We start from the raw sequence: 26,546 nt of genomic DNA, 5'->3' as shown, positions 1-26,546 counted from the left end.
AAACTGCTTCATTTAGCTTTCACCGGAGCCACATTCCCACTTAGCTGTGATGCCTCTTCCTTAGTTCTGTAAGAAGCGCCTTAGTCACCCTGGTGTACAGTCTCCCTTGTTGCAACGAGCCAGGAAGTCTGACTTCACGACTCCATCTTTGCTCCTGCTGCTCGTCTGTAATGGGCTAGGATAAATGTGACTCTCCACTCACAGCTCTCTCATTCTGAATATCCTAGTGCTCCAATTCCCATTATTCATTCCACTCACGATCTATCTTCTAGGGGGGATCCCCCCATCTTCTCTCACAGTGACTCACCAGGCAAAAACTCAGTACTGCTAACAATCTAACACCAACTGCAACTGCAGCCAGAGAGATGAGGGTGATGGCCCAGGGCTGCATATCCACTTGGATTAGTCATGTTTGATGGCGTGTGGCTTTTGCATGTTTGTGCCCGTGGTGACTGGGCTGTTTTATGGAAGGTGATGCTGGTTCCAGGAGCAGTGGTTGGTTCAGGGGTAGGTCCTGTACTGGTGGTCCTGATACCCGGGACTGAGGCCGTAGATGATTTTCCAATAGTAGTTGTGCCCAGGCCAGAGGTATTCGGGGCTATCCCAGAGACAGCATTGCTGGTAGCACCGGTCACGGATTCCATTCCAGTAGTAACGGGGTGGGGGTAGCTGGTCTGCTTCCAGTAGTCCTGGTGCCTAGGAAACAGGTCACACACTATGCTGCATTTGTAGTGGGGATAAGGGAAGAGAGATGCATGTACAGCAGAGGGGCTGAATCTAACACACTGATGGTGGTGGTGGTGGTTGGAGGAGAGGTGTTGTGGTGGGAGGAGACAGTGGAAAGTGATTCACCGGAGGTCATTAATCCCAGAATAGAGCTGAGTGTCTTAGAGAAGAGGAGGTAGGATATGTCCACTGGGGGCACTGGTGTTGGTGGAGGCAGAAAACCATGACTCATGCAGAAGCAGATCTATTCAATTTCAGAAGGGGTCAGCCAAGTAGATAAAAGTGGTAGGGTCTGGTACTCTTGTGATGTAGTCACTGGGTGTAAGGAGGGTGCTGGAGGAAGAGAGGGTAGAATCAGATTTACTGGTGGGTGAGGCAGAGCCATGGCTGGGAGCAGAGGTGACACGATCTAACACAACCGTGTTGATCAATGAAGTCGACGTGAGTGTGCTAAGAACAGATGTGGAAGAACCTGACCCACGTGGAGGAGGTTGGCCCAGGTGACAGGAGAGGGTGGACTCAGAACAAGGTGGGAGGGCCTAATACAGCAGAGGCCGTGGAGGTGCTGGCTTCTACAGCAATGGTTGTGTTTAGATCAGAAGTGGTTATATTCATAGCAGAACAGCGTCAGTCACTGAAATAGCAGTGGGAGATTCAGAACATAAGATAGAATCATATGCAACATGAGGAATGCAGGAAGATGGCTGGTTAGATAAATGCTATGCCTACTGCATCCCAGGATCAAACCAAAATTACAAATAAATTATAAAACAATCAACTCAAGAATCATCTGAACACTAGCTGAACAGAACCCCTATAACTAAGAATACAAAGAAGAGGCCACATTGAGACTGGTAGGAGAAGTGGAGAAGCTAAACGGGCTGATCCGAAACCCACAGATAGTGGTTGAACACCAGGAGGGACACCTTGGTGGCAGAGGTTCCCCCCTGAAGAGGGAGGGTCCCAGCCCCATGTTGGGCTCCCCAGCCCGGGCATCCTGAGATGGGAAGAGGAGTTCCCATGGCATCTGGCAGTGAAAATCAGCAGTGAGGACTCTGTCTGCCCTTCCTGGTGGGGCAGAGGGCAGCTGGAACCCCAGACACCCTCTTGCTGAGCCAGCACACAGACTCACTCCCTTTCAGGCACTTACCTGGTCTCTGGTGGAGGGGTAGCAGCTCAGGAGGCCCAGGGAAATGTGGAGTTGAACTGAGTTGTGTGGTTTTGAGGAGGAAGCTGGAAGGACAGGAGCCACTGTTGTCCCTGTGTGGAGCCTGACACACATGAGACCTACAGGAGAGCACCATCTTTTCAGTGTTAAGCGCTCTCCCAAAGGGCCAAGTCTGGGACCACATTGGTCTGGTGGAATCCACGCGTGCACACCACCTTGGTGATACTCTGGGTCCCCACCCCCTACACAGCTGGTGCTACACCCAGGAAACTCTTGACTGCTGGGCTGCTGGCCCCACCCCACAGGTTGCAGAAGCTTTTTTGCTGCAGTTGCGGGCCCTCGGCAGCGAGCCTGGGGAATGGTTGCTTGTGGACAGTAACCCAAGACATGCACTGCAGCATCTCTTGGGCAGTTCTCAGGAACCTGTGGGCCTGAGACAGGCAGTGGCTGGCCATGGTGTTCTCAGGGCATTTTTGCAGGGTTGTCAAGGGCCCCGCACTGGTGTGGGAGCTGAGGCTGCATTGACTTTTTAGAAACCACCAACCACACCCCTTAGCTCCCTGGAACCTGCCCCACCCACCTAGAACTGCATTGCCAGGGGCACTCTGGGCACCTGGGGAGCTGGCCCTGACCCACAAGACACAGAGGCTTTTTACAGCAGCCAAAGGTCCACGTCGGCCCAGGGAGGTTTTGGTGGTAGACAGTGACCCAAAACCTGCACTGCAGCCACTTAGGGGAAGCTCTCGGGAATTTGTGAGCCTGAGGTGGTGGCTGGCTGCAGTGTTCATGAGGCATTGTGCAAAGTGGTCACAGGACAGGCACTGCCCCGAGGTGAATGGTGCCTGGCTGCAGTGTTCTTGGGATGCTGTGCTAAGTGGTCACAGGCTGAGCACTGGCATAAGAACTGAATCTGCATTAACTTTGTAAAAATCACTGGCCACATCTGTGACTCACTTGAACTCCACCCCGCCGAGCTAGTGCTACATTGCTGAGGGCACTCTCAACACTGGGTCAACCAGCCCAGCATGCACACCTAAGGAGCCTCTTTCGATGGTTGGGCCTTACGGGAAGCTGACAGGTGGCAACAGACCTAAGGGGCCGCAGCCCCACTACTGGTGGCAGCAGGCCTCAGTTCACACCAAGGCCACCCCCACATGCCTCCAGGTCCAGCACAGGCAGCAGCCAACCACATATAGCTTTATGACTCCTACCAGGTAGCTGCAGGCCAGTAACAGTCAAGGCTGAAATTGACCTGCACAGGGGCCCCTCCCAAGAGACACCAGAAATGGCATTCCCAGAGGCCAGCTTCAGACCACACCAGAGCACTACCTGGTTACCCCACAAATGGCACACCCGAAGAAGGTTTTCAACAAGCACAAGAGCCTGTGGGGCCGAAGCCACCTCTGAGGGCTCAGCCCCCACACAGCAGCTCATACACTGTGGGCGCAGCCAGTCCTCACAGTCAGTCAGCCTGGGAGTCAATCCCACACACTGATGTGCCAAAAGCAATCAAGGCTCAACTACAACAGGAGAACACACACAACACACAATGAACACTCCTGGAACATACACAGGTGATCAGGGAGATTGCGCCATTGGACCACACGGGACACATACTATATAAGGCCACCCAGCAAAGACTAAGAGATGTAGAAGATGTACTTAATACATAGGAGCAAACACAGAGTGGCAGCCAGAATGAGAAAACAAACAAACAAAAACAAACATGTTCCAAATAAAAGAACAGGAGAAATCTCCAGAAATAGTTCTAAATGAAATGGAGGCAACCAACCTACCAAAGACAGAGTTTAAAGCACTGGTTATAAGAATGCTTAAGGAACTTAGTGAGAATTTCAACAAAGAGATAGCAAGCATAAAGAAGGACATAGAAACCATAAAAAAGAACCAGTAAGAAATAAAGAACACAATAACTAAAATGAAGAATACACTGAAAGGAATCAATAGCAGATTAGATGAAGAGGATTGAATCAGTGATTTAGAAGGCAAAATAGCAGAAAACACTCAACCAGAACAACAACAACAACAAAATGAATTTAAAAAACAATGAAGATAGTTTAAGGGACCTGTGAGACAACACAAGCATAACAACATTTGCATCATAGGGGCACCAGAAAAAAAGAGGGAGCAGGGAATTGAGAACCTATTTGAGAAAATAATGACAGAAAAATTTCCTAACCTGGTGAAAGAAACAGACATACAAGCCCAGGAAGCGCACAGAGTCCCAAACAAGATAAACCCAAACAGGCCCACACCAAGACACATCATAGTTAAAATGGCAAAGTTTAAAGACAAAGAGAGAATCCTAAAAGCAGCAAGAGGAAGACAACTCACAAGGGAGCTCCCATAAGACTATCAGCTGACTCCTCAACAAACTTTGCAGGTCAGAAGGGGCAGGAGGAGGAGGAAATCAGTAGCAGCACCACAGGCCAGCCTGGTGCTTTCCTATTCCACCACTGAGCTGACAAAGTAGAAGATGAATATTCAGCACTGTGCTAGTATTTTGCTTTGCAAAAAAGGAAAATTTCTGATATGCCATTTCATGCACTTGGAACTTATAAGAGTATTCCATACCTCAATGCAGGCATGATTTGGAATAAAAACTAATTCTTAGTCCCCAATTGCCCAAATTAGCCATCCTCATCAACTATCTGTGAAGCAGTTTTCTTTTTATAAGCTTTTCTAAGACACAAGCAGGAGTTAACTGGAAATGTACTGTCATGTGTTAATACAGTTGATTTTAAAACGTGTGAGCCAAATTCTAGATAAATTACGTTGTTCTGAACAAATGGGGCAACAAGCATGGATATTTTCTCTTGGCTCATGTATTTTACTACTAGGGACTTCCTTTTCATTTTATTTAATAATTGCTTCTAAAAGTGAAGTTTACTAATAAGAAAACTAATTAGAATTTTTTTTTTCACTCTTAGAAACCATCTTTATTGTGACCCAGATGTGTACTGAGTTCTGACTCAGTGGCCCCACTAGGTTCCATAGAACTAAAAATTTGTTTGGTTTGGTTTTGAAAAGGACGTTTATCCACCATGATATTGGATACATCTAAATTATTAAATCTTTTCAGAGGTGAAACTGGGACAGTAAACTATTTGGGGACTTACAATATTATTTGGCCCAATAAAAGATACATATAAGGTCTTTGTTTAAAATCTGTGAATAGCGGGCCCTCCCAGTGGCTCAAGTGGTTAACGCCAAGGTCACCAGTGGGATTCCCACATGGGCCAGTGAGCTGCGCCCTCTACAGCTAAGATTGTGAACAACAGCTCTCCCTGAAGCTGGGCTGCAGCGAGCAGCCAGAGGTTGTCCTTTGCTGCGGTAAGCCACCGGTGGCCAGTATGAGAGGCTGACAGTCGGCGATAGCTGCTGTGAGCTGCTATGAGCGGCCAACCGGCAACCGACTGGCTCAGCCAGGGGGGGCGCAAGGCTCATAATACCAGCATGGGCCCCGGAGCTGTGTCCTACGCAACTAGACTGAGAAACAATGGCTTGAACCAGAGTGGGGGTGGGGGGTGGGGAAGAAGGGAAAACAAAAAATCTGTGAATAGCTATATAATATGGGTGTTATGTTTACATCTCTAGGTGCACATACCAGGAGAAAAAAGCTAACAATTGGAAGTTGTTACTCTGGAAAGCAGGAATCTGACATGAAAAGGAGCGCGTGCATTAGCGATGGCTGTTGTTTGCAATGAGCCTGTAGGACTATTGGACTTTTAAAACTATATACATGAATTACTCTGGTAAAATTTGCAAAGGAAACATACAAACAGTGAGCAGGAGATGAGGAAATGAAGATAATATTTATAGGACATTATTTCAAGAAACTCGGGGATGAAATAGGACATTGCTGGGAACGATATGGGCTGTTAAGATGGACACTGGAAGACCAGAGCTTTTCAAAGTGTGGACCCTGGACCATGGGCACCAGGATCACTTGGCAGCTTGTTGAAATGCAGATCCCAGCCCACACCCCAAACTTACTCAGGAACCCCAAAGGACAGGAACCAAATGCTACATTTTAGAAATAATCTCATACCTACATATACATATACAATGAAATATTGCACGGCCATGAAAAAGAAGAATCCTGCCATTTGCAATAACATGGATGGACCTTGAGGGCATTATGCTGAGTGAAATAAGTCAGACAGAGAAAGACAAATACTGTATGATTTCACTTACATGTGGAATTGTTTTTAAAAATCAAGCTCATAGATACAGAGAGCAGATCGGTAGTTGCCAGAGGTGGGGGCGTGGGTGGGCGAGAGGGTGAAGGTGGTTAAAAGGTACAGACTTCCAGTTATGCAATAAATAAACCCTGGCGATGTCATGTACAGCATGGTGACTATAGTCAATAATACTGTATTGTATATTTGAAAGTTGCTAAGAGAATAGATCTTCAAAGCTCTCATCACAAAACAACATTGTAGCTGTGTGGTAATGGATGTTAACTACACTTACTGTGATGATCATTTCACGTTATATACAAATATTCAATCACGTCATACACCTGAAACTAATGTAATGTATGTCAATTATACCTCAATAAAAATAAATTAATGAAACCTCTTCCAAGTGATTGTTATGCAGACTGTTCAGAGCTTCTTTGGATGCTGGTGGGAAGGGCCCTGGAGAGGGAGAAGCAAGAAGTGTGGGTGAGAAAGGGAACACTGAGAAGGCAGGAAGGGAAGGGTGAGATGGGAACCAGAGCCCCGTGCAGGGGAAAGAATGGATGCAGATGAGGGTGGCTGTATAGTCCTGACGCTGGGAGGACAAGCCACTGCCTGCAGGCATTTTTGTGCACTTGTAAGTCTTTTTTATTTATGTGTCATTTCTTGTGTGACTGACATCTGCCTTTCCCAGTAGACTGGGAGCCCCTGAAGGCAGGACCTGTCGCTGCTTTGTTCACTGATATATCTTCAGGTCTGATGCAGAGCAGATGCTCCAAACACAGTTGTGGAACAAACACATGAATGTCATGTGTTTGTTCAATATGATGTGACATCCAAGTGAAGAGGTTATGGGGGGGAAACCCTGGCAATGTAGGAATGGATTTCAGAGCAAAGACAGGCTAGAGACAAGTCTGGAAGTCATCTGCAGCAAAAATAGTTCAAAATGAATGGGCTCACAGAGAGGCAGGGAGGAGGAGGAAAAGGATGAGCAAGACAGGAGTCTCCAGGAGAGACTAACTGGGAGAGAGCAAGAAATAAACATCAAAGGAAATAGAAAACACCACAAAAAGGCCTTCTGTTCATTCAACCTACGTCTGTTTCTGTCGACTCCACACCTACCCTCCCACTCCCTTTTGAGGCATGCCATCCTGCAGTGGAAATGAAGGGGCTTTATTCAGACTCGGAGCCTGGTTCTAATAAGGAATAAAGATGATATTGAAACTAGGATTTTTCAAGTTAGATACAAAACATTTATCAAGCGGCTATTACACTCCAGGATTCTAAGGGAAATCAAAACACTGCCACTATTTGTGTTCATGCTTAGAACTGAGGGTTGGAGGGAGAGGATAAAGCTGGATTTGCAGCGAGGTGAAGGTAGGAGTCAGAATCACGGCCAGTGGGGGCTAGAATCAGTACTGACTTTTCACAGAAATGGGCCAAAAGAAGTTCATCCTCTGCTTCCAGAAAAAGAATGAGACTATGCAAGCAGAGTACCTGGGACAGGGACTCTCATCTCCTGACTTTTTAGGGCTCCCATGCCTCTGGGATTGATCAGCAATACACTTACCAGGTCCAGGATTCCAAGGAGAAGCAGCCCCGGGAGGCAGGAGATAATTTCCCTCTTCTCATCTTGAAATAATCCACGTGGGAAGTCGTTACCTAGCCTGCCTGCTCCTAGAGCAGAGACGGGCTGCAGAGGGACAGCTGGCACCTGGCATCTCAATGGGACATGAAGTTTCAGGAAGAATTAAACGCTTGCCAGGGCCAGGGTTGTGGGAGGAGTAAGATCGGTCACGGTAAATTCCCTGAAAGTAGGAAGCTGGAGACTGGGACATCTGGGCTCCTGGGTTCCAAGAGTTGCTCCCCCCGTATGTCTGGCTTGCTTTCTTTTCTCACTTGGCCATAACTGTGGCATTTATAGTTGCTACCGGGCAGGGGTGGCCATAATTTCTGGGACCTCTCTCTTCAGGGAGGGGTATCTCTGACAATTTAGGGGATGAGGAGCAAGGAGGGGGAGAGAACAAGGGGATCAAACCTGTCAAAGGAGAGGAGACCCACTCTGGGGCCAGCAGTCAGCAAAAGCAAACAAATAAACAAAACCCTGTTTTCTCTGGGGATGTCTTATTTCTGGAACAGAGGCCTTTGTAGGAAGCAGAGGGGAGAAAAATGAAGGTGAGAGGGTCCTAGAGCATTGGGTCTTATTCTTCTTGTGCCAGCACTCACTTTCCAGGGGCAGGTGGACTGTGAGTGCTGGCACAGTCAGCTGCAGGGGGTACTGTGCACTGTGAGGGGAGGATGGAGAACCTGCAGATATGAGGCCAGTTCATGGGTCACAGAAGGTCACAGAGGGCTGCATGGCAGGAAGGACCTGGCCCGAGGTACTGACTGGCCAGGAGAACAAGGCTTTGTGACCCCAAATCCAAGGGGCTGAAAGGGGAGACCTAGACTCTGGAAGAAGGAGCTTGACACACTCTGGCACGAACCTCAGTTACACTTTGTTCCTTAGGTGGTCCCTGTAGCATCCCAGCCATCTAGGCCATGCTGCCATCAGTACATGGAACCTGGCGCCCTAAGGAACAAAGTGAAACTGAGGTTGGGAGAAAATAAACTGTTGCACTGGCGCCATGTGGACTCAAACAAGGCACTTCTCTGAGCCTGGGTATTCTCATGTGTGAAACAAGCCGAAGAAAGAATTCGCAAGGTTACTGGGGGATGGAAGGATGTGTGTGAGAGTGTGGACGGAAAGGGGGCCACATGTTAAACCTGACAAACTCAGGAGGCTGAAAAGAACCACATAGGTTCGTGTGGACATAAAAGTTCCTAACTAAGGTGGGCCATAGGGGGAAGTCACATCCTTGGCCTGTAGCTTCCTTGACAAAGGTCAGTCTTTACCTTAAGTGAGCCTGTCTGTTGTCTTTTTGCATCTAAGATAACATACCCCTTGGAATGTCAGAGTGATCCCTTTTTCCTGACCCCTCAGGGGGTACAACCCACCTCACCAGAGCAGGAAACTACAAAACCCCTCATTGTTATCTTGTTCCCCAAATACCATCTCTCTGTGCTGTAAAAAGCTATTAACTATCCTGTACCCACCTATGTAAAAGAAGTGTGTGTCTCTCCATTTTACTTTTTATCCAGTCCCAGACATTTCCCCGCTTTGCTTTCTCCCACCCCCTTAATCTACCACGCATGGATTTCATATAACCTTCCTCCTTTGATTCTAATGTATAAAATAAATTACAAAATGGCCATTTTCCAGAGCATTTTCTCAATTCGTTGAGACTTTGCTTCCCAGCAATTGTCATCCGCTTTCTCTTAGGCTGGATGTTTTTTCCTTGATGAGAGAAAGCACAGCACAAACACTGACCCGCTCTACTTGCCCATGGGGTGCGGTGGAAGCCAAGCCGGGCCTGGCAGTCTGGCACTTAGGGCCGCAGCCCGGGCCTGCAACCCGGTAGAGACCGGCCTGATGGAGGGGATTCGGTCTGAGCCTGAGCCCAGGAGGGGCGTTTGGCGGACAGGAACCCGCGGGAGCCGCGGGCACGCTTAGGGCCCCACTGGCGCGCTTGTCGCGCGGCGCGCTGGCAGTGGCGGCGGCTGGCCTCTGTCCAGCCCTATTGGGGCGGAGGCCCGGGTACGAGCGAGATCCAGGAGCCGCCGGCTAGTGGAGCCTCGAGGGAAGGAGAGAGGACTGCGGCCTCCGGGAATCCAGAGCTCCCGCCACCCGGTGCCCTGTCCTCCACCCCACGTCCCAGCCGCCCTGCTGGGCTCGCCCCTCAGCTCTGGCCCCTCGCGCCCACCCCAGCCCTGGGGGTCGTGGGCGCTCGCTTCCCAGGAGATGCTCCCTCCCGGGGGATGGGGGGGGGGTGGCAGGGAGGGCGCGATAAGCGTTTTAGGAGGGACCCACTCATGAAGTGGCTTTCCCTAATGAGAGCCCAGCGCCGGGTTTCCGTTTAGATTTCAAAGTTATCATTAGTAGGAAAGAGACAAGGGAGAGAAGTGGGAAGGGACAATCGCCGGCCTGCCCTAGGGCACACAGTCCGTTTGCCTCCCGCTAGCCAAGTGCTCCATTTTACCCCCGGGACTCCATTTTGGCGCCTTGGCAGGGAGGCCTTGGTCATTTGAATGTTTGGCATTCTAGGGGCAGAGGTGTTTTTGCTTTATTTTGTTTTGGTTTTTTAAATTAGTGTCCAGGCTGGGAAAATTCAATGCTTAGAGGCTGAGGTTAGGGGGTATCTGCTTTCCTCCCAGGACGAGTGACACTCCTGTCATGGCAGCTGCCACATGTTACTGTGTTTCCCCAAAAATAAGACCTGGCCAGACCATCAGCTCTAATGCATCTTTTGGAGCAAAAATTAATATAAGACCTGGTCTTATTTTACTATAATATTAAGACCGGGTCTATAATATAATATAATATAATATAATATAATATAATATAATATAATATAATATAATATAATATAATATAATATGAGATATCAGGCCTTATATTAATTTTTGCTCCAAAAGAAGCATTAGATGGTCAGGCTAGGTCGTGTTTTCGGGGAAACACAGTAGCTAAGTCACCATCTGGCCAGGTGACTGAAAACCAGGCATCCTGTTCCTTTTTTTCTCAGGCACCCAAGCCCTCTTCCAGAACTCAGGTGTCCCTCTCAGCCTCAAGGCTTTCTCCAGGGACCTAAGTCTGAGGTCCCTCTGGCACCTGGCATGCCTCCTTTCTGGGGTCCAAGCTACAATCCTGCCCTTAGCAAAGCAGATCTCTGGTGGGAGATTCAGAGAGATGCTCAGGCCTGAGGCCCTCCCAGCCCAGAACTGGGCTCTGGCAGAATATTCAGTGACATAGTGTCCAGATTAGGATAGGCTGCCAGTGTCCCTCAAATGGGAATGCCAAAAAGAGCAAATAGTGACCCATGGCCCCGCTATTTGGTTCTGGATGGAGTTAAGGTTGGGAGGCCTGTGGAAACCTGAGTAGCTTTCTGACCAGCCAAGGTGCCCTGGTGAGAGTGAGGCCAAGGCTCCGTGGGTGACAGGCGGCCGTTCTGTTGGGACTGACATTTGGGCACAGAAAGGGTTCGGAGCAGGGCTAACATACGTGTATATGGGATGACATGGTAAAGGCCCATAAATACTGCATTTCATTCATTAGAGTCTTGTTTTATTCTGTGTAGGACTGCCTTGTGATAATTCTTACTGAATTATTTAATTTTCCTGTGTTAGTGTCTCAGGTGGGAACAATGCCTTGAAGTTCTTTATAATCCTCACCAGAATATATAATAGGTGCTTAGAAATACTCACTTATTAAGTAACAAAATTTGTCATTTTGTCACCATGCAATTTGAGCTCAGCATGAACTCTGGATGGCTCTTTCTTATCTGAATCCAGAAGTGAGCCATTTTAGGAGCAACAGAAATTCAGTCTCCTCTTGCTTCACCCTCCAGAGATTTCAGTCCTGTCCTCTAGGCACTCCTGCTCAAGGTCATCTGGAAGGTCACAGCCAGAGCCAGGAACATCTGTCAGGACTTTCTCCCACTGGTAGTCCAATAACTATGTAAGTTATTACCTAGTTATTACAAAGTCCTTATTTTGTAAATATTTTACACTTTATTATAAAAGAACAATAGCTAAAAGGAAGTTATCTGTTAATTTTCCCTTTCCCCCTCTGCTCAATCAGTAATATGTGAAAGGGCTTTATTAAATTGGAGAGAAAATCCAGAAAACATACACAGGTGAAATGTTCACAAGGGGGAAAATCAAAATCTGAGGTGAAGCTTTGAGGAGAGAGGATAAGGGCAGGAGAGAAGATGGTGACTCTACAGGGTAAAGCCAGGACTAGCTTTTGTTGGAAGAGACAGGAAAAGAAATGCTGAGTGGAGAACACCATCAGGGAAGTTCTGGGATGGCTTTCAGTGGATGAGACTGTAGGTCAAGCAAAATCTCACCCTGTGTGCCCACCCACAACCCAGGAGCCAAACCTACAGGATGCCCACAGTAGACATAGGAGGGAGGGAAGAACAATCTAAGTAAGAGATGTTTATGACCTTTTCTGGAATTTTCCTTTCTACTGAGAATTGAGAAGGTGGAGAAGGAAATAAAATCCTCTTTTCCTTTCAGATCCTACTTTTTTCATTTAAAAAAAAAAAAAGTAAGTGTAGGGTCCCTGGGAACTCAGAGACAAGCCTGTTTGTATGCACTTCAAGTAACACCAGATAGAAACATTATAGATTGCTACTGAAATCAGGGCCTCTATTCTCAGTCTCCCCCTTCCCATAATCCCACCTCACAAGTCAGATCTGGGCATTGCCTTCTAAGGCGCCTGAACTTCTGTTAGCCGTGCTGCCCCTCTCAGGACTCAGTGTCCTGTATTGGTTCCCACCCATGTCCATCAAACATCTTTTCATTCTCAGACCATCATCTTCTACAGAGAACACTTGCTTGTGTTACTCATTCCTTCTTTTCTATCCCCCAAATTCACATCCTTCTTGCTTATCACCACATCCCTTGACCAGTTTCAATAAGAACACAGCAGACGAAGGGTTGATGCTGTTAACTGTCCGTGCTTTGCCCTTCCTGGAGTCCAGGAAATGGGAATTGTGAGTCTAATTCCTCATCCAGGAAAGAGGCAGGGCGTGGACGAGCTGGGGGTGGGCATTTTCTGAAAGGTCATCGTGAGGAAGGGATCTGGCCCATGCCGAGAGTCTGCTGCTCCATCAGGTAGACCGGGTAGGAATTGGGGCCCCCGTCGTCCTCCGGGTCATTGTCCTCAGCGCTGTGGATCAGCGGCCGGCGTGTTCGTGTTATGTAGGAGACCTGCGATTGGGGGGAAGGAATGAGTACCATTTGCCATGCCATTTGCTTCCTCAACACCCCATCTCAGACCCTTTGGTTCTATTCTTCCTGATCCAGACCTCAGGCTTGCTCCTTTCCCAAGACTCCATCAAAATTGGATCCTTATTCGAGCCCCAGATTCAATACAGAACCCAGGCCTCATCTCCAATTCCTTCCCCTGTCCTATTTTCCTTGTCCTCATATCCCCTAATCTCACATCCCAGACTCTATCTCCAAACCCCAAATTTTCCCTCCTCTACACCCTTTTTCCTCAGCCACAGCCTTTCCTCCAATTGTACTTTTCATGCATCTATATTGTCTTTCCCCATCGTTTTCACCACCACTGCCCCCAGTCCCATCTCCCCCACCACCATGCCTCCTCTCCTAGACTCATTGCTCCCTCTAGTTCTGATCTATAACTTCTCCTCAACTCCTGTCGCATGGATTCATTCCCCTAGAGCATCCCTGTTCCTTACCAGGAAGATCAGGGCAAGGAACACCAGGAGGAGAAGCACAGCCACCAGGACCACAATAACTATGGCCCACGGAGGGAATGAATCACTCTCCCCTGTCTCTCCAACTTGGAGACCTCCCTGTGAGCCATGCTTGTTCTGGTGTGGATGGCTCTTGTTGCCTGGGGCCTCTGACAGGATAGAACTCAGCTCCATGCTGGATGTGGAAACTGTAAAAGAACCAACGGACACCAGACGCGTACTCTCAGACATTTCTTGATGACGAGAGGAAGCAGTGATAGATTTGTCTCCTGTAAACTTGACTGGAGATCTTACAGTCTCTGTGGTTGCTGTGTTTCTTGCTGGGTTTTCTGTGGGCTTTATTGAACCTTTTATGGTTTCAGTGGCCAGTGTGGTCTTTTCTGGGTTTTCACTAGGCTTTGCTGGGAATGGAGTGGTGTTTTTGATAGATGTGCTCTTCTTTGTGTGTAGCTTTTCTGAGGCTTTTGTGATTTTCTCTGTGGCTGCTGAGGTCTTTGATGGGTATTCTGTAGTCTTATCTGAGCCTCTTGTGATCTTCGCATGGACTGATGTTTGTCCATGTCCTGTAGGCATTACTGGGGGTGTTGTGATCTTTTCATGGGCTGTTGTGCCTCGTTGTCCATGTCCTGTAGGCATTGCTGGGGGTGTTGTGATCTTTTCATGGGCTGTTGTGCTCTGTTGTCCATTTTCCGTACGCATTGCTGGGGGTGTTGTGATCTTTTCATGGGCTGTTGTGCTCTGTTGTCCATTTTCCGTAGACATTGCTGGGGGTGTTGTGATCTTTTCATGGGCTGTTGTGCTCCATTGTCCATTTTCCGTAGACATTGCTGAGGGTGTTGTGATCTTTTCATGGGCTGTTGTGCTCCATTGTCCATTTTCTGTAGACATTGCTGGGGGTGTTGTGATCTTTTCATGGGCTGTTGTGCTCCATTGTCCATTTTCTGTAGACATTGCTGGGGGTGTTGTGATCTTTTCATGGGCTGATGTGCTCCATTGTCCATTTGCTGTAGGCATTGCTGGGGGTGTTGTGATCTTTTCATGAGCCGATGTGCTCTGTTGTCCGTTTTCCGTAAGCATTGCTGGGGGTGTTGTGATCTTTTCATGGGCTGTTGTGCCCTCTTTTCCACGATATGTAGGATTTGCTTGTGTGTGTGTGTATTTTTCAGGTGCTCTTGGTGTCTCTTTTGTTTGTTCTCTTTTGTTAGTCTTTGTTACTGTGGTTTTATAATTAGCATCTGTTGTATGATCATTAGTTCTTTCTCTCCTTTCTGTGGTTCTTACAGATTTGTATGATGTCTTTGTGACTGTTGTGCTTTTTTCTGAGTAATATGTTGGTTTTTTATTGATTTCTGAATTGACTGAGTTGTGAGGAACAGTTGTGGTCTTACGTGAGGTGGTTCTTTTACTGTTTAAAGTAATGGTGGTAATTTCTGAAGGTGTTACACTTGTATTTTGGTTTCTTGTTACTGTTTGGCGTTTTGGGGCCTTAGAACAGGTTGGTTTGCTCTTGGGTTTTGGAGTTGGAAATTTAGTATCAGACAATTTTTTGCGTGCTTTAGTGGAGTCAGCCGAATCAACAGAACGTCCATTCCGGATCATTGGATCTTTTCTTTGATTGCTGCGGTTTTGTTCAGAAGTGGGAGGAGCTTCATGATGAGTTGTAGAGCTTTTGGGATTATCAGTAGGTTTGTGAATGAGCTTGAGATGGTGTGTGGTATTGCAATGGTGTTTGGGCTGATGTGTTTCTGTAGGTTTAGAGCGGTCTGGAGGGCTGTGTCTTGAATGAAGAGCAGCATGGTCAGAGGGGGAACTATAAACAAGGCCTGGAGTAGGAGGGGATAAATGATCAGATGTTGGGGATTCACCAGCTTTCTGAAGTTTTTGAAATGTGGTAGCACCTGTAAAGGGATAAAGTCAAGTAAGAAACTTTCTCCATGTTCTTCCTTGCTTCCCTGTCCACTTCCATCTCTAGGTGTCCCGTTAGTACCCCAGATATACTGTCCCAGCTATTCTGCTCAGAATACTATGATATCTAATCCCCATTTTCACCTCCAGTCTCTGAACCTTTGTTCAGGCTGTGTCTTCAGCAAGAATGCCACCTCACCCCTTCTCACTTCTACTCTTCAATTCTCAATTTTAGATTTTTCTAGCTTTATGGTGTCTTTCATGATTCTTCCAAGCAGATAAGATCTAGCTTCATCTCAGTACACACAAAAAAATTTGTGAATTACTCTTTCCTGCTATATTCAACTTTACATTACAGATGTTTGTGTGCCTGTCAACATCTACCCCTTGCCCTGCCTACCAAATTATAAATTTTGAGAGCAGATATTGAGTGGCATTTTGATCCCCAAGTGCTCCTTTAGGGTTTATATAATACTTTGGGAATGAAATTCCCTTTCCATGACAGCTGGAAGAAAGGAAATAATTATCAGAATTTTCATCTTTCTATAACATTCCAGTTCCCAAATGTAACAATGTGAAAGACTGAGGTAAGATCTCTGGCAGAACTTCCCATAAGGATTAGTAAGTAGACACACAAGTAATGACTAAGAGAAGGATATGAAGAGGGATGGAGGATGAGAAACTTTCATTCTGATGATGGAATTTGGTCTGGATGAAGGGAAGTAGATTAGATGACTCAGCTCCTTGGTTCCCCCACTGGACCCCGCTCTTAGAAGATCATAACTAAAACCATCTGAGATAGGTGAAGGTGGCCCTCTTAAAAGAAAAAGGTATCTGCTTGGTGGGGGTCCTAAGAGGAATGAATGAGGCAGCTGGATTCTGGGAGAAACTGACTCTGTTTAAGGACAGGGTGTGAGGGAAAACACCCCTATCAATGAATAGATATGGGACTTAATCCTGTGGAAAAACAATCACTGGGGACAGAGGAGATGTCTCTGATATCTAGCCAGGAGAATGAGAGCCAGGATATCGCCAAAGAATGAAAGAGATAGTGTTGTTACATAACAGAGATTTCTAGTCTCTGTTAGCTCAAGGTGGCAACCAGAACCTGGGCACATTCCCTATCACAGGAACCCATAGTCCACCCACCTCCCTGCTGACAAGCAGAGTTAGGGGCTGGGGAACTCAGTCCTTAAACGAAATATGGATGGGACAAGAAGGAGGTGAAGGTAGTAGAGAAGCCCAAGTCGCTGAAGGCAATCAAGGTTAGAGAGAAAGGCAGGCTGAATTGTCAGGCCCTCGCTTCACTATGCCAGCCCCATTCTCTGATTCCCTGGCAGCTGTACCATCACTAGCTCTCATTCACTGGACACCTTCTCTGGGCCATGCTGTTGGCCTCACAGATATTGTTTCTGCATTCTCTTCTATGGTGATCAATCTCTCAGCTCCCCACAAGGTACCTTAAACACTATCAATGTCCCTGTTTGACGGCTGAGAAACTTGAATTTCATGGAGGAATGGTGACTTGCACACAATCCCTAATGATAGCAATGGCCAACTTTTCTTGAACATTGACTATGAGACAGGAAGGTCCTACAGATGAGGACATGTATTAACCCTCTGAGGTTGAGAGCTATTTGTTATTCTCCCCTTTTTACATATGAGAAAACAATGTTCCGAGGAGTTAAGTAATCTCCCCAAGAACCCTCAGCAAATTAGAGGTGGAGCCAGAATTGAACATACATTCTGGGCTCCCAGCCCCTGGGTCAAGACTCTTACTGGTGAAGACCACACTACATGGGCTGTAGGTCAGCCAGTCTCTTAGGGAAAGAAGAATGGACTTTTCTGGAACCCCTGAAGGATGCTGTTCATATATTTGTTTATTTAATCTTCACCACAAACCTGTGAATCCATGTATATCTTACTGTCTTACAGGTGAGGAAGGGAAGCTCAAAGAGGTAAAATAATTTGCAAAATCAGGCTTTCCACTACACCCCAGATGCTTTTAAACATGGTAAGGGGTGAATAAATATCCACGGAGTGAATAAATAAGCAAAAGTGCAGAGTGGCAACTCCGTGGCCTTAAGGGATCAGAGGATAGGACTGAGGTCCAGCGGGGTCCCTCACTAACTTTGTTTGCATCCTGGCTCTGGTCACTTAAATGCTCTGAAGCCCCATGTCTCCAGCTGTACATTAAATAACAGTGATGTCAACTGCACCAGCTTAATGTGAGGATGAAAGGAAGCATGGAGCATAGAAGACTGTTGCACAGCCGACTCTTCAAAGCTCTTAGTGAATCTGAATGGTAGTCTTGAAACAATCTCATGCTTTGCCCTGTTCTCCTCCTGGTAGCAAGGGGAGCCTGAGCTCACGCGGGCACCCCCCTGGATTCTCCAGCCGCGGTGTCTCTCCTGACCTACCTGCTCCAAACACCTCTGAGGCATTGCTAGGCCACTTCCCCCCATGTATTAGCAACATAACACCCACTCCTTTCTAATGTACAATAAATAGTTTAACTTCCACAATGGTAGGGATTTTTATTTGTTTGTTCATTGCTGTCTCCAGCCTAGAACAATGTCTGGCCCATAGGAGGCACTTCATAAATATTTGTGGAATAAATGAATGAGAGAATTTTTTGAGACTGATGAACTCTTTAAAAGCCTTGCCAACAACTTTTCATTATGCACATTAAGTAAAAAACAAACATATTGTGACCTCCAAGGTTGGAAGACCAAAAGGTAACTTCTGCCATGTTAGTAATTGAGCCCCTGAGATGAAAAGATTGTGAAAGGCCTCTAGCCCACCATTCCCAGGATACCGGTTGTCGTTTAGCCACAGGAGCCACACAGACTCAGACAACTAGATCTTACAATTCAGATCAGCATCACACAGCTGTGGAGACAGCAATTGTAATATCTGCCCCTCAGAGGCGGCTACTCCATTGACAATGAGTCAGAGCTCCAGGGATTCCCTGGTCCTGGCCCAGCCGTGAGGCAAATCAGTGACGAAACCCACAGGACAAGATGACCATCTCTTCTTTCTAGTAAACCTGCTATTGGTGACAACTATATTTCCCTAGGAAGTTCTCATCATGAGATAGTCATTTCCCTAACTACAACAGTGGCCTATAAAGGACTCTTTTGGCAGAGAGAAAATCGGGCTTCAGCAGAAGACACTGAAGGTGGATGCTTAGCCTGGATAAAAGAATAAAAACCTCCCAACCTCGTTTCCTGGGGAGCCTGTGGATCTATTTGGCCTTTCCCCTGTCCCCTGTTCCACTGCTCTGTACCTGTGGGAAAGGGTGGGGGGAAGGGCTGGTCCTGTGAATCAAGTGTTCACCTTCACACTTAATGATTTCCTTGACACCAATCCTATATTTCACCTTTGCACTTTTTGTACTTCAATAAAAATGGGATGGAAACTGCCAAAGAAGAATAAAAACAAATCCCACAACATCAAAACTACGTACAATTCCAAAGATCTATTCAATCTGCTTTATTCACTTGTTTGAAAAGAAGGTGGACATGCTACTAAGTGACTCGTGCCAGCAGAGAAGCCTCCCCCAAAAGAGCATTTCTGGTGTTTCTTGCTGTCCTGCACCTCAAAAATTCTCAACAATGTGCATAATACTTGTTAAAATGTCCATACAGCATAAACTCAATATGTGACCTAAAACACAGACACATAAAAAAAATAAATAAAGAGAAATACACTCAAATGATTGCCAGGGTGACCAGGAAGTATTAGAAAAGATTTCATTTTTCTTTCTAGTTTTTTCTATTTTTCAGTTTCTAGAATGAGCATATACAGTTTTCGAAACTCTCCGTTGACGAACATTTTGGTTTACGAACGCTGTAAATTTTATGGATCTGTGGTATCATTAGATAGTAAAATTCATGCTAAATTTGCAGTTTTAGGGGTTGACTTTAAAGGTCTGGAATGGATTAATCCATTTTGCATTACTTTCTATGGGGAAACCGTGCCTCGGTTTTCGAACGTTTCAGAACTCGAACGGTCTTCCTGAATGGATTCTGTTTGAAAACCGAGGTACCACTGTATTATTTTTGTCATAGAAATTAAATCAAATAGCATTTACTGTAGGAAAAGGTCCTTTTCAGAGTCTCCCCAGGGCTCCAGCCCCACCTGGGTACTGACTGGTCCTTTGGATAAATGACAGGTCTCCCCCAGCGCTGTGGGCTAAACGTCTCCGTCCACTCCAGTCGTCACTCTGCCTGCTCCTCCAGCCTCTCTCTCTGCCGGATACAGTCCTGTGCTCACGTCCCGACCCTGTCCCCAGCCCAGCCTCAAGCCCTCCCCGCCTCGCATGCACTCTTACTCTCATGATCTGATCATCCAGCTTCCCTTGCCTTCCCCACCCCTCCCCTCCATCCCACCTGGCCAAGCTCTAATGCCGGCATCTCCCAGACCACACGCACTCAGCCCAGAGTGTCCTGTTCTAAAATTCAGATTCCAGTCTGCCCTGTGCTTGCCCTGTGCCCTCGAGCAAATCTCCCTGAAAAGTGAATGTGTATGGTGTTGATTCATGACTCGTTCCCTCCTGCCTCTAGAGGTTCCTCTTCCTGGGCCTCCACAGGACAGGAGGTGGTGCAGAGCAGCAGGGCACAATCAGCCCGACAGGAAGGGGATAAGAAGGTGGTGGCATTTGGGGATGATGATGGCTCTGGTGCCTCTGTCCCCAGACCCTCAAGTTGGGGAAGGCATCAAACCAGAACACAGACAGACAGAAGGCACTGCTGAGACCTAGCAGAGGCAACTTGAAGATTCCTCAGCCACTGTCCCTCTCAACCTCCCAGCCCTCCCGTTCTGACCCCTATATGACGCTGAGCTCAGGGAAGGGGAAACTTCCTCTAATTTCACACTCAGTCAAACACACGTGGAAGGAGGAGCTGCTGCCTGCCCTGCCCCAAATACTGCCCAGAGCACCGAGACTCACGACTTTCCTGGCCTGGCCCGAGAAACAGCGCCATTACTGTGAATGACCCTGCCCAGCACACAGAGTCTCTCGGAGTCTGTTTCTGTGTGTCGACCTTGTAAAACCCTCCTGCGAGTCACAGAGGCCTCCTCTAAGCTGCTCCTGGGTTTGGCGTCTCCACTCCCCGGGTTCAGTCACAGAACTGTTTCTTAACTAAGTGAACTAATGTGGTGATTTCACTTTACCTTATAGGGTCTGCTTAGCTCATCAAACTTTCGCACATTCATTTTCTCATCGAAGCCCTGGGATGTTTCCCAGCGTAAAGTGGAGACAAAACCGCACACTCCTTATCAAGTTGCAGTGAGGATTAAATAAGTAAGCGTGTGTAAGGGCCTGGCGCAGAGTAAACGCTCAGTAGGCACCAACAACTGGTACTGGCCAGGGAGCATTCCTCCCATTTTATAGATGTATGGATAATTAAATGGGCCGGAGTTAGGCCTGGAACCCAGGTCAGCACTGAGCAGGACTCTCATGAGAGAAATGCACCCGGCCTTCCGAGGGCAGCGGCCAGTGTGGAGTGCCGGAACCCTGCTTGCCGCCATGACTTTGGGCAAGGCCCTTAACCTCTCTGAGTCTCACTGTCCTCATTATAAACTGGGATGTTATTAAACACCCCAGGGGATTTGAGGAGATAAAGTGAGATGAAGTACCTTGAGCACCTGTGAGTTTCTTGCACTCAGCAGATGCTCAGGGAATGTTAGGTCCCCACTGCTGCCCACCGAGGACTGCCAGCCCATACAGTGTCTTCACACAAGCTAGGAGAAGGCCCCCTCTAGGTGCCTGCAAGGAGCAGAGCATCCACTAGATTTCCTCTCCAACATGCCCTTTAGTCAGCAAACTTGAGCAGTGAACACCTTAGACAGCTGTATGCAGCAGCCCCATACCCACCCCCTTCCCAGCGCACATTCATCTGCTGTCCATTTCTATGATTGGTCATTCAACACTATAAATGCTCAGAAACAACTCCTCTCTGTCTTCTATCCCCCTATGTCATGGGGACCCCTTTGCCTCTGAGGGCATCTTACCTGCCTCTCGAGAAGCTAGAAGGAAGAGGAGGCAGCAGTGGAGGCCAAAGGTGGGGCGCACACAATGGGTCAGCTGGGCCATGCCGGATGGACTGCGCTGGATGGCTGCTTTAGGCTGTGGGCTGGGTCCCCTCAGCTTATATGGGGCCAGGTTGGACGTCATGGGGGCTGGGGCCCCTCAGGCCTAAACCTTAAACAAATGGAGCAGCCCCACCCCACAGGGGTGCCCTGATAACGGGAGACCGCAACTGCTACGCCAGGGAGCCAGGTACCTGGGCGCCTGCCACAGGGGAGGGAAAAGAAACTGGGAGGGGACAGACTCCCAACCCAGCCCCAGAGGAGAGAAGGGGGTTGGTTGGGGCAGCCTCCAGGGTCCTAGGGAGGTGGGAGCAGATGGCGGGGTTCTAGAAGGATAAGTTCTGGCTGGGCAGGACGGGGAGTGGGAAGATTGGATGCACGGTTTGGGTTCGGGAGAAGATTCTAGTTCTGGTTCTTCTCTGGCTTCGCATTCCCTCTCCCGTCTCTGTCACGTCAGCTCAGCTCTCCACACCCCTTACTCACACATGGCCGCTCTTTTTGCCCTGGGTGGAGTGCCCATGAGTATCAGGTGAAAGAGCAAAGAGGAAGCCCTCACATGGCCTGCTGCTGCAGACACAGGCGCCTCCAGATGTCCAGAGATGACACAGCATGTGGAGGCAGTGGGGTCAGTGACGGAAACTAGAGACAGGCAGACCCGGAACCCAGGAATTGACATCACATGCCTCACGAGGGACGGAGACAGGTCCAGGCCGCCCAGAGAACTGAAACCGAGATCTTTGGCAGAGCTCTGCCTCCCTATCTCTCAATTTGTTCATGGTGGGTTTTCTCTCATACTAAGTACGCACTCAGCAGACAAGGCCTTTGCCTTGGTCACTGCTGCCTCCCCAGCCCCTGGGACCGTGCCTGGCACACCAGAGACAATCAGTAAGTGTTCAGCAGGCTGAAGGGAGGGGAAGCCAGGGCGGGCTACTGCCCCTCTGGGGAGCGGCGCAGGCACAGGGAATGGAAACGGCCAGGACCTAGAGGGCAAGAGGCCAGGGCCTTGGGGCAATGGGGCTCATGGGAGGACCTGAGGTCCAAACACGTGAATTCCTCCCATTACTTGGCGTGACTAGTCCCTAAGCCCTAGGCAGGGCTGGAATGGGTGGGAAGAGGAGAACAGGCCAACTGCTTATTAATGCGATTAATGGGAGATTAATGAGTCTCCATGGAGACAGGCCAAGACTGACTGCTCAGAACTGGGCAACCTCCCTCCCAGGCAATGTGGCCTGCAGGATGCGGAAACCAAGGCAGAGGCAGGCCCCCCATGCGCCTTCCTCTGGACTCCAAAGCGACTGACAGACAACCCCCTTTCCGCTAGTCTGTTACCTACACTTTCCCCAGGGAGCCAGGACTCTAAGAAAGTGGTTCTCAACAAGGGGGGGGGGCATCTGATGGTATCTGGGGACATTCTTGTCACAGCTGGGAGGGGCCGCTGCTAGCATCTAGGGAGTGGAGGCCAAAGATATTGCTGAACGTTGTACAATGTACATACCCGTCGTCACAACCAAGGACTCCTCAGCCCGGTCTGTCAGTAGTGCTGAGGCTGAGAATCTCTGCTTTCATTGTGTAAGTAAATATCTCCCCTTCTTTGTAGCCGCAATCTCCCCCAGAGGACCCAGGTGTCTGGGGTAGAGAACCTGGAGAGAGGTGGAAGCTCAAGTAAAACAAGCTTGTTGTGTCTGAGCTACAAGCTGAGGGGCTGGTCACAAAACAGCCCTACCAGCTACTGACCCCCAAACATTCCTATGTACGGAGAAGCATGCTCATCGCCTATGACAGCAGCAACATCAGTCCCACTTTACAGCTGAGAATAAACAACCTCAGATCAGGAAAACGACTTGCCCAAGGTCACACAGCTGGTCAGCAGCAGAGGCCAGATGTGGCTGGTGCCGTCCTGATGGCAAAGCCCAAGCTCTTGGGCCAATGCAGTGGCTGGGAGACCAGTGGAGGAGACGCTGTTTTACTCAGCAAGAATTGTGTCCACCACCCACCCAGAGTGAGCTAAGGGACATCACAGAGCAGGGTCCCTCACCTGTCCTGAGTTGGCAGAATAGGGGGTCTTGGGGAAGGTAGGAACCAGCCCAAGGGGCCTCCGTATGGAAAGAAATGTGAAGGGGGCACCCTTGTCCTGTGTCCTGGGGAACCCAAGCAAAGTGTCCTGAGCTAAGGAGTGTCTCTGAGAGTTGGGGAAGAGCGTGGGAATAGGAAGACAGGAGAAATGGGAGCAAAGGTTCCAACTGCCCAGAGCCAGGCTCTGTGAGGGCTGGAAGGCCCCTGGAGACCATATGTCCTGCTCCTTCCTTCTACAGATGAGAAAACTGCGCCAGTGAATCAGACAGCAGGCTGAAGGCAGGACCGAGACAGAGTCTCTGCCTCCCGCTGGGAGAGGGGCAGTGGACTCCCCTCACACTGTTGGTGGCGGAGACCTAGGGCCCCAGGAAAACACCCGTAGGAAATGGTCCGTCCCAGTTAGTGTGAGAAGAAAGCTTTTTATTTCTTTTAGTTTTTCTTAATGGTGCCCCCAAATGTCTGTTTTTATTGAGGTAACATTGGTTTATAACATTGTGTAAGTTTCAGGTACACAACACTAGAATTTGACATCTGCATGTGCTATAGTGTGCTCCCCACCAAAAGCCAAGTTTCCATCCTTCACCACACAACTGACCGCATTTACCCATTTCACCCTCTCCCCACTCCCACCCCCCCACCCCCGTCCCCTCTGGTAACCACCAGTCTATTCTCTGCCTCTGAGTTCGTTTTTGTTTTATTGAATGTTTAGGAGAGGAAGAAGGAAGGCCAAAGGTAGAGTGACATTTGACCATCCTGGCCCTGTCCCTTCACTTGACAGAGTAGCGCTGGCTGGTGGCCTCTTGGTGGCAGCTGTAAGGGGTCACAGAGCCACAGCCACACCCCACACTCATCTCCTTCCGGAACTGGCAGGCCTGTGAGATGAAGGGTAGATAGGATGGTTAACCAAGGGCCCTAGGAACCTGGACTGCTTCTTTCCCTCCATAACTCAGATTCTCAGCACTCCTCTTCCAGCAAAAACAGTAATACTAATGAAGCAGATGAATTTATTGAGCACTTACTATGTGCCAAGCAGCTAAGTGCTTTATATACATGAGCTCATTTCATCCTCCAACAGCCCTTTGAGATGGTTACTATCATTCTCATTTTACCTGAGACTCTGTTATCCCAGTATTACCTATATCACAGGGCTGCTGTGAACTAAAACAGATACAGCACCTGACACATAATAAGTGCTATATAAATATTACTAATAGTAGTAGTAGTGGTAATAAGGAATCTAGAGCACAGAGAGGTTAAATAACTTGCACAAAGTCACACAGCTATAATGGTAGGATTCAAATTGTGGCTCCACAGAGCTGATACTTCACTGCCCAGAGCTGAATTTAGTGCTTCCATGGGCTGGATGGTCCCCATCTCAGTGGCCCCAAGCCCCCATCTCTGCCTGGTCAGTATTTCCTCTTAGCCACCTAGACTGGGGTTCCTTTTTCCCCTTGCCCCTTCCTAAGTGTGTCAAGCTGTCATTGTCTCCCTGAAGCCCTTGTTCTTCTCAGAGTTCTGGGGCACCAGGTCCCAGCCCTACTGGCCTTGGGGACCCGTGCATTCAGACCATAGCTTCACTCACCTTCTTGAGACCATAGAGCAAGCTGGCAATTGCTGCCACCACAGTGAGAGTGATCAACACGATGGCCCAGTCTGGGACAGAGCCCTTTTCCTGAGGCTTCAGGCCTGCGGAGCAGAGAGGGAGAGTGATGGAGGCAGGTGGGACCTCAACCCACCCACTCCCCACTGCCCTCCATGACTTCCCACTTTCCTTCTGTGACACTCCTGTTTATGCAACTCTAAGACCACATTTCTCTGCAAAGTTCTCCCCTATTCTCTCAGGAACAGAGTCTCAATGGAGAGGGTTTTAAAGGGCTTCAATCCAAGTCCCATCACCTCTTCCCCGACACCTGCGGACAGGTCTGTTGGTCTCTAAACTTCTCACCGACGTCACATCTCTCCATCTTTCTGAACCCTCCTCTATATCTCACGCTCCATTGTTCATGTGTCTCTCGATCTGTGATGTCTCTGCATCATGAGGGTCCCCAGGTCAGCCTCTTTTCTTCTTCTGAGCCCCAGTCCTCCCCTGACTCTGGTCACTAAGGGGAGCCACAGCCTGTTGTCCTGTCTTTCCTTCACTCATGTCCTGCCCTGGGACTACCTGGGGTGAAGCTAGGATTGAAGGGGAGGGGAGGACGGAGACAGAGGGAGGAAGGACAGGAGCTCTGGAGGGGGTGTTTCTTGCCCTGGAAAGACACATTGAGCCATGAGGAAGGAAGCTGAAAACCTTTTGAGGAAATGATCGGGTAACACACATCTGGTTATTGGTCTAACCAGAGGCTTGAGAGGCACCAAACCTCCTTAAGAACTGGAGACTAACAATTGTCACCCCAATAAATTTAATTTAAAAAAAAGAACTGGAGACAACCCCCAATATACTCAAAACAAAGCTCAAAGCAGTCACTAATGCCTGATGCCTGAACCTTCACTTCTCTCTCCAGGAGCTAGAGGTGCCCACAGAGGAGTAGGAGAGAATGGGCCCCACCAATATCTTACTGGTAAATGACCCCAGGCAAATAAGAGTGCCTTACTCGTCGGAACACCGAGCCCCGGGGATGTGGTGGCCACTCCAGCTGTTGTGGGAGTGGAACCTCCTGACACAGCTCCGCTCAACGTGGGAGTCCCAGGCACAGTTGAAGCAGTTCCAGGAGCTGTCATGGGGGACATAGATCCTACTGGGCGGAGGGGAAAATGGTTGGAAGAAATCCAAGCATGAGCAGAAGCAGAAATTACACCAGGCGCACTCTCAATCAAAATCCTAGCAAGATTTTGGTAGAAATTAATGGACTGATTCTATAAAAATGGAAAGTCTGAGAACAACCAAGGCAATCTTAAAGAGAAACAGAGTGGAAGACCTACACCAGCAGATTTTCAGACTTGCTATAAAGCGGCAGTCACTAAGCACGGTGGCCCTGGAGAAAGGACAGACAGACACACAAGAGAACAGCATACAGTCCAGCAATAGACCACACATTTATGGTCACTTAACTT

At 48.4% G+C, this 26,546-nt stretch overlaps 2 protein-coding genes across 2 annotated transcripts; both read right to left on the bottom strand.

Annotated features, from left to right (window-relative positions):
* Positions 1–12,762: 12,762 nt before the first annotated feature.
* MUCL3 (mucin like 3) lies at positions 12,763–14,383 on the bottom strand. The gene is made up of 2 exons (XM_074333980.1): positions 13,404–14,383; positions 12,763–12,909 (listed from the first exon to the last, which is right to left on the bottom strand). The coding sequence occupies exons 1-2, from the start codon at positions 14,370–14,372 to the stop codon at positions 12,763–12,765; spliced, it is 1,116 nt and encodes a 371-aa protein (XP_074190081.1). The 5' UTR covers positions 14,373–14,383.
* A 9,799-nt stretch (positions 14,384–24,182) lies between these two features.
* LOC141571854 (uncharacterized) lies at positions 24,183–26,221 on the bottom strand. The gene is made up of 3 exons (XM_074333979.1): positions 26,087–26,221; positions 25,078–25,181; positions 24,183–24,367 (listed from the first exon to the last, which is right to left on the bottom strand). The coding sequence occupies exons 1-3, from the start codon at positions 26,211–26,213 to the stop codon at positions 24,263–24,265; spliced, it is 336 nt and encodes a 111-aa protein (XP_074190080.1). The 5' UTR covers positions 26,214–26,221; the 3' UTR covers positions 24,183–24,262.
* Positions 26,222–26,546: the final 325 nt, after the last annotated feature.

Source organism: Rhinolophus sinicus, linkage group LG05 (genome assembly GCF_036562045.2).
Source record: "Rhinolophus sinicus isolate RSC01 linkage group LG05, ASM3656204v1, whole genome shotgun sequence".
NCBI lineage: Eukaryota > Metazoa > Chordata > Mammalia > Chiroptera > Rhinolophidae > Rhinolophus > Rhinolophus sinicus.
Note: the sequence above shows the minus strand (reverse complement) of the source record. Positions and strands in the feature narration are given on the sequence as shown.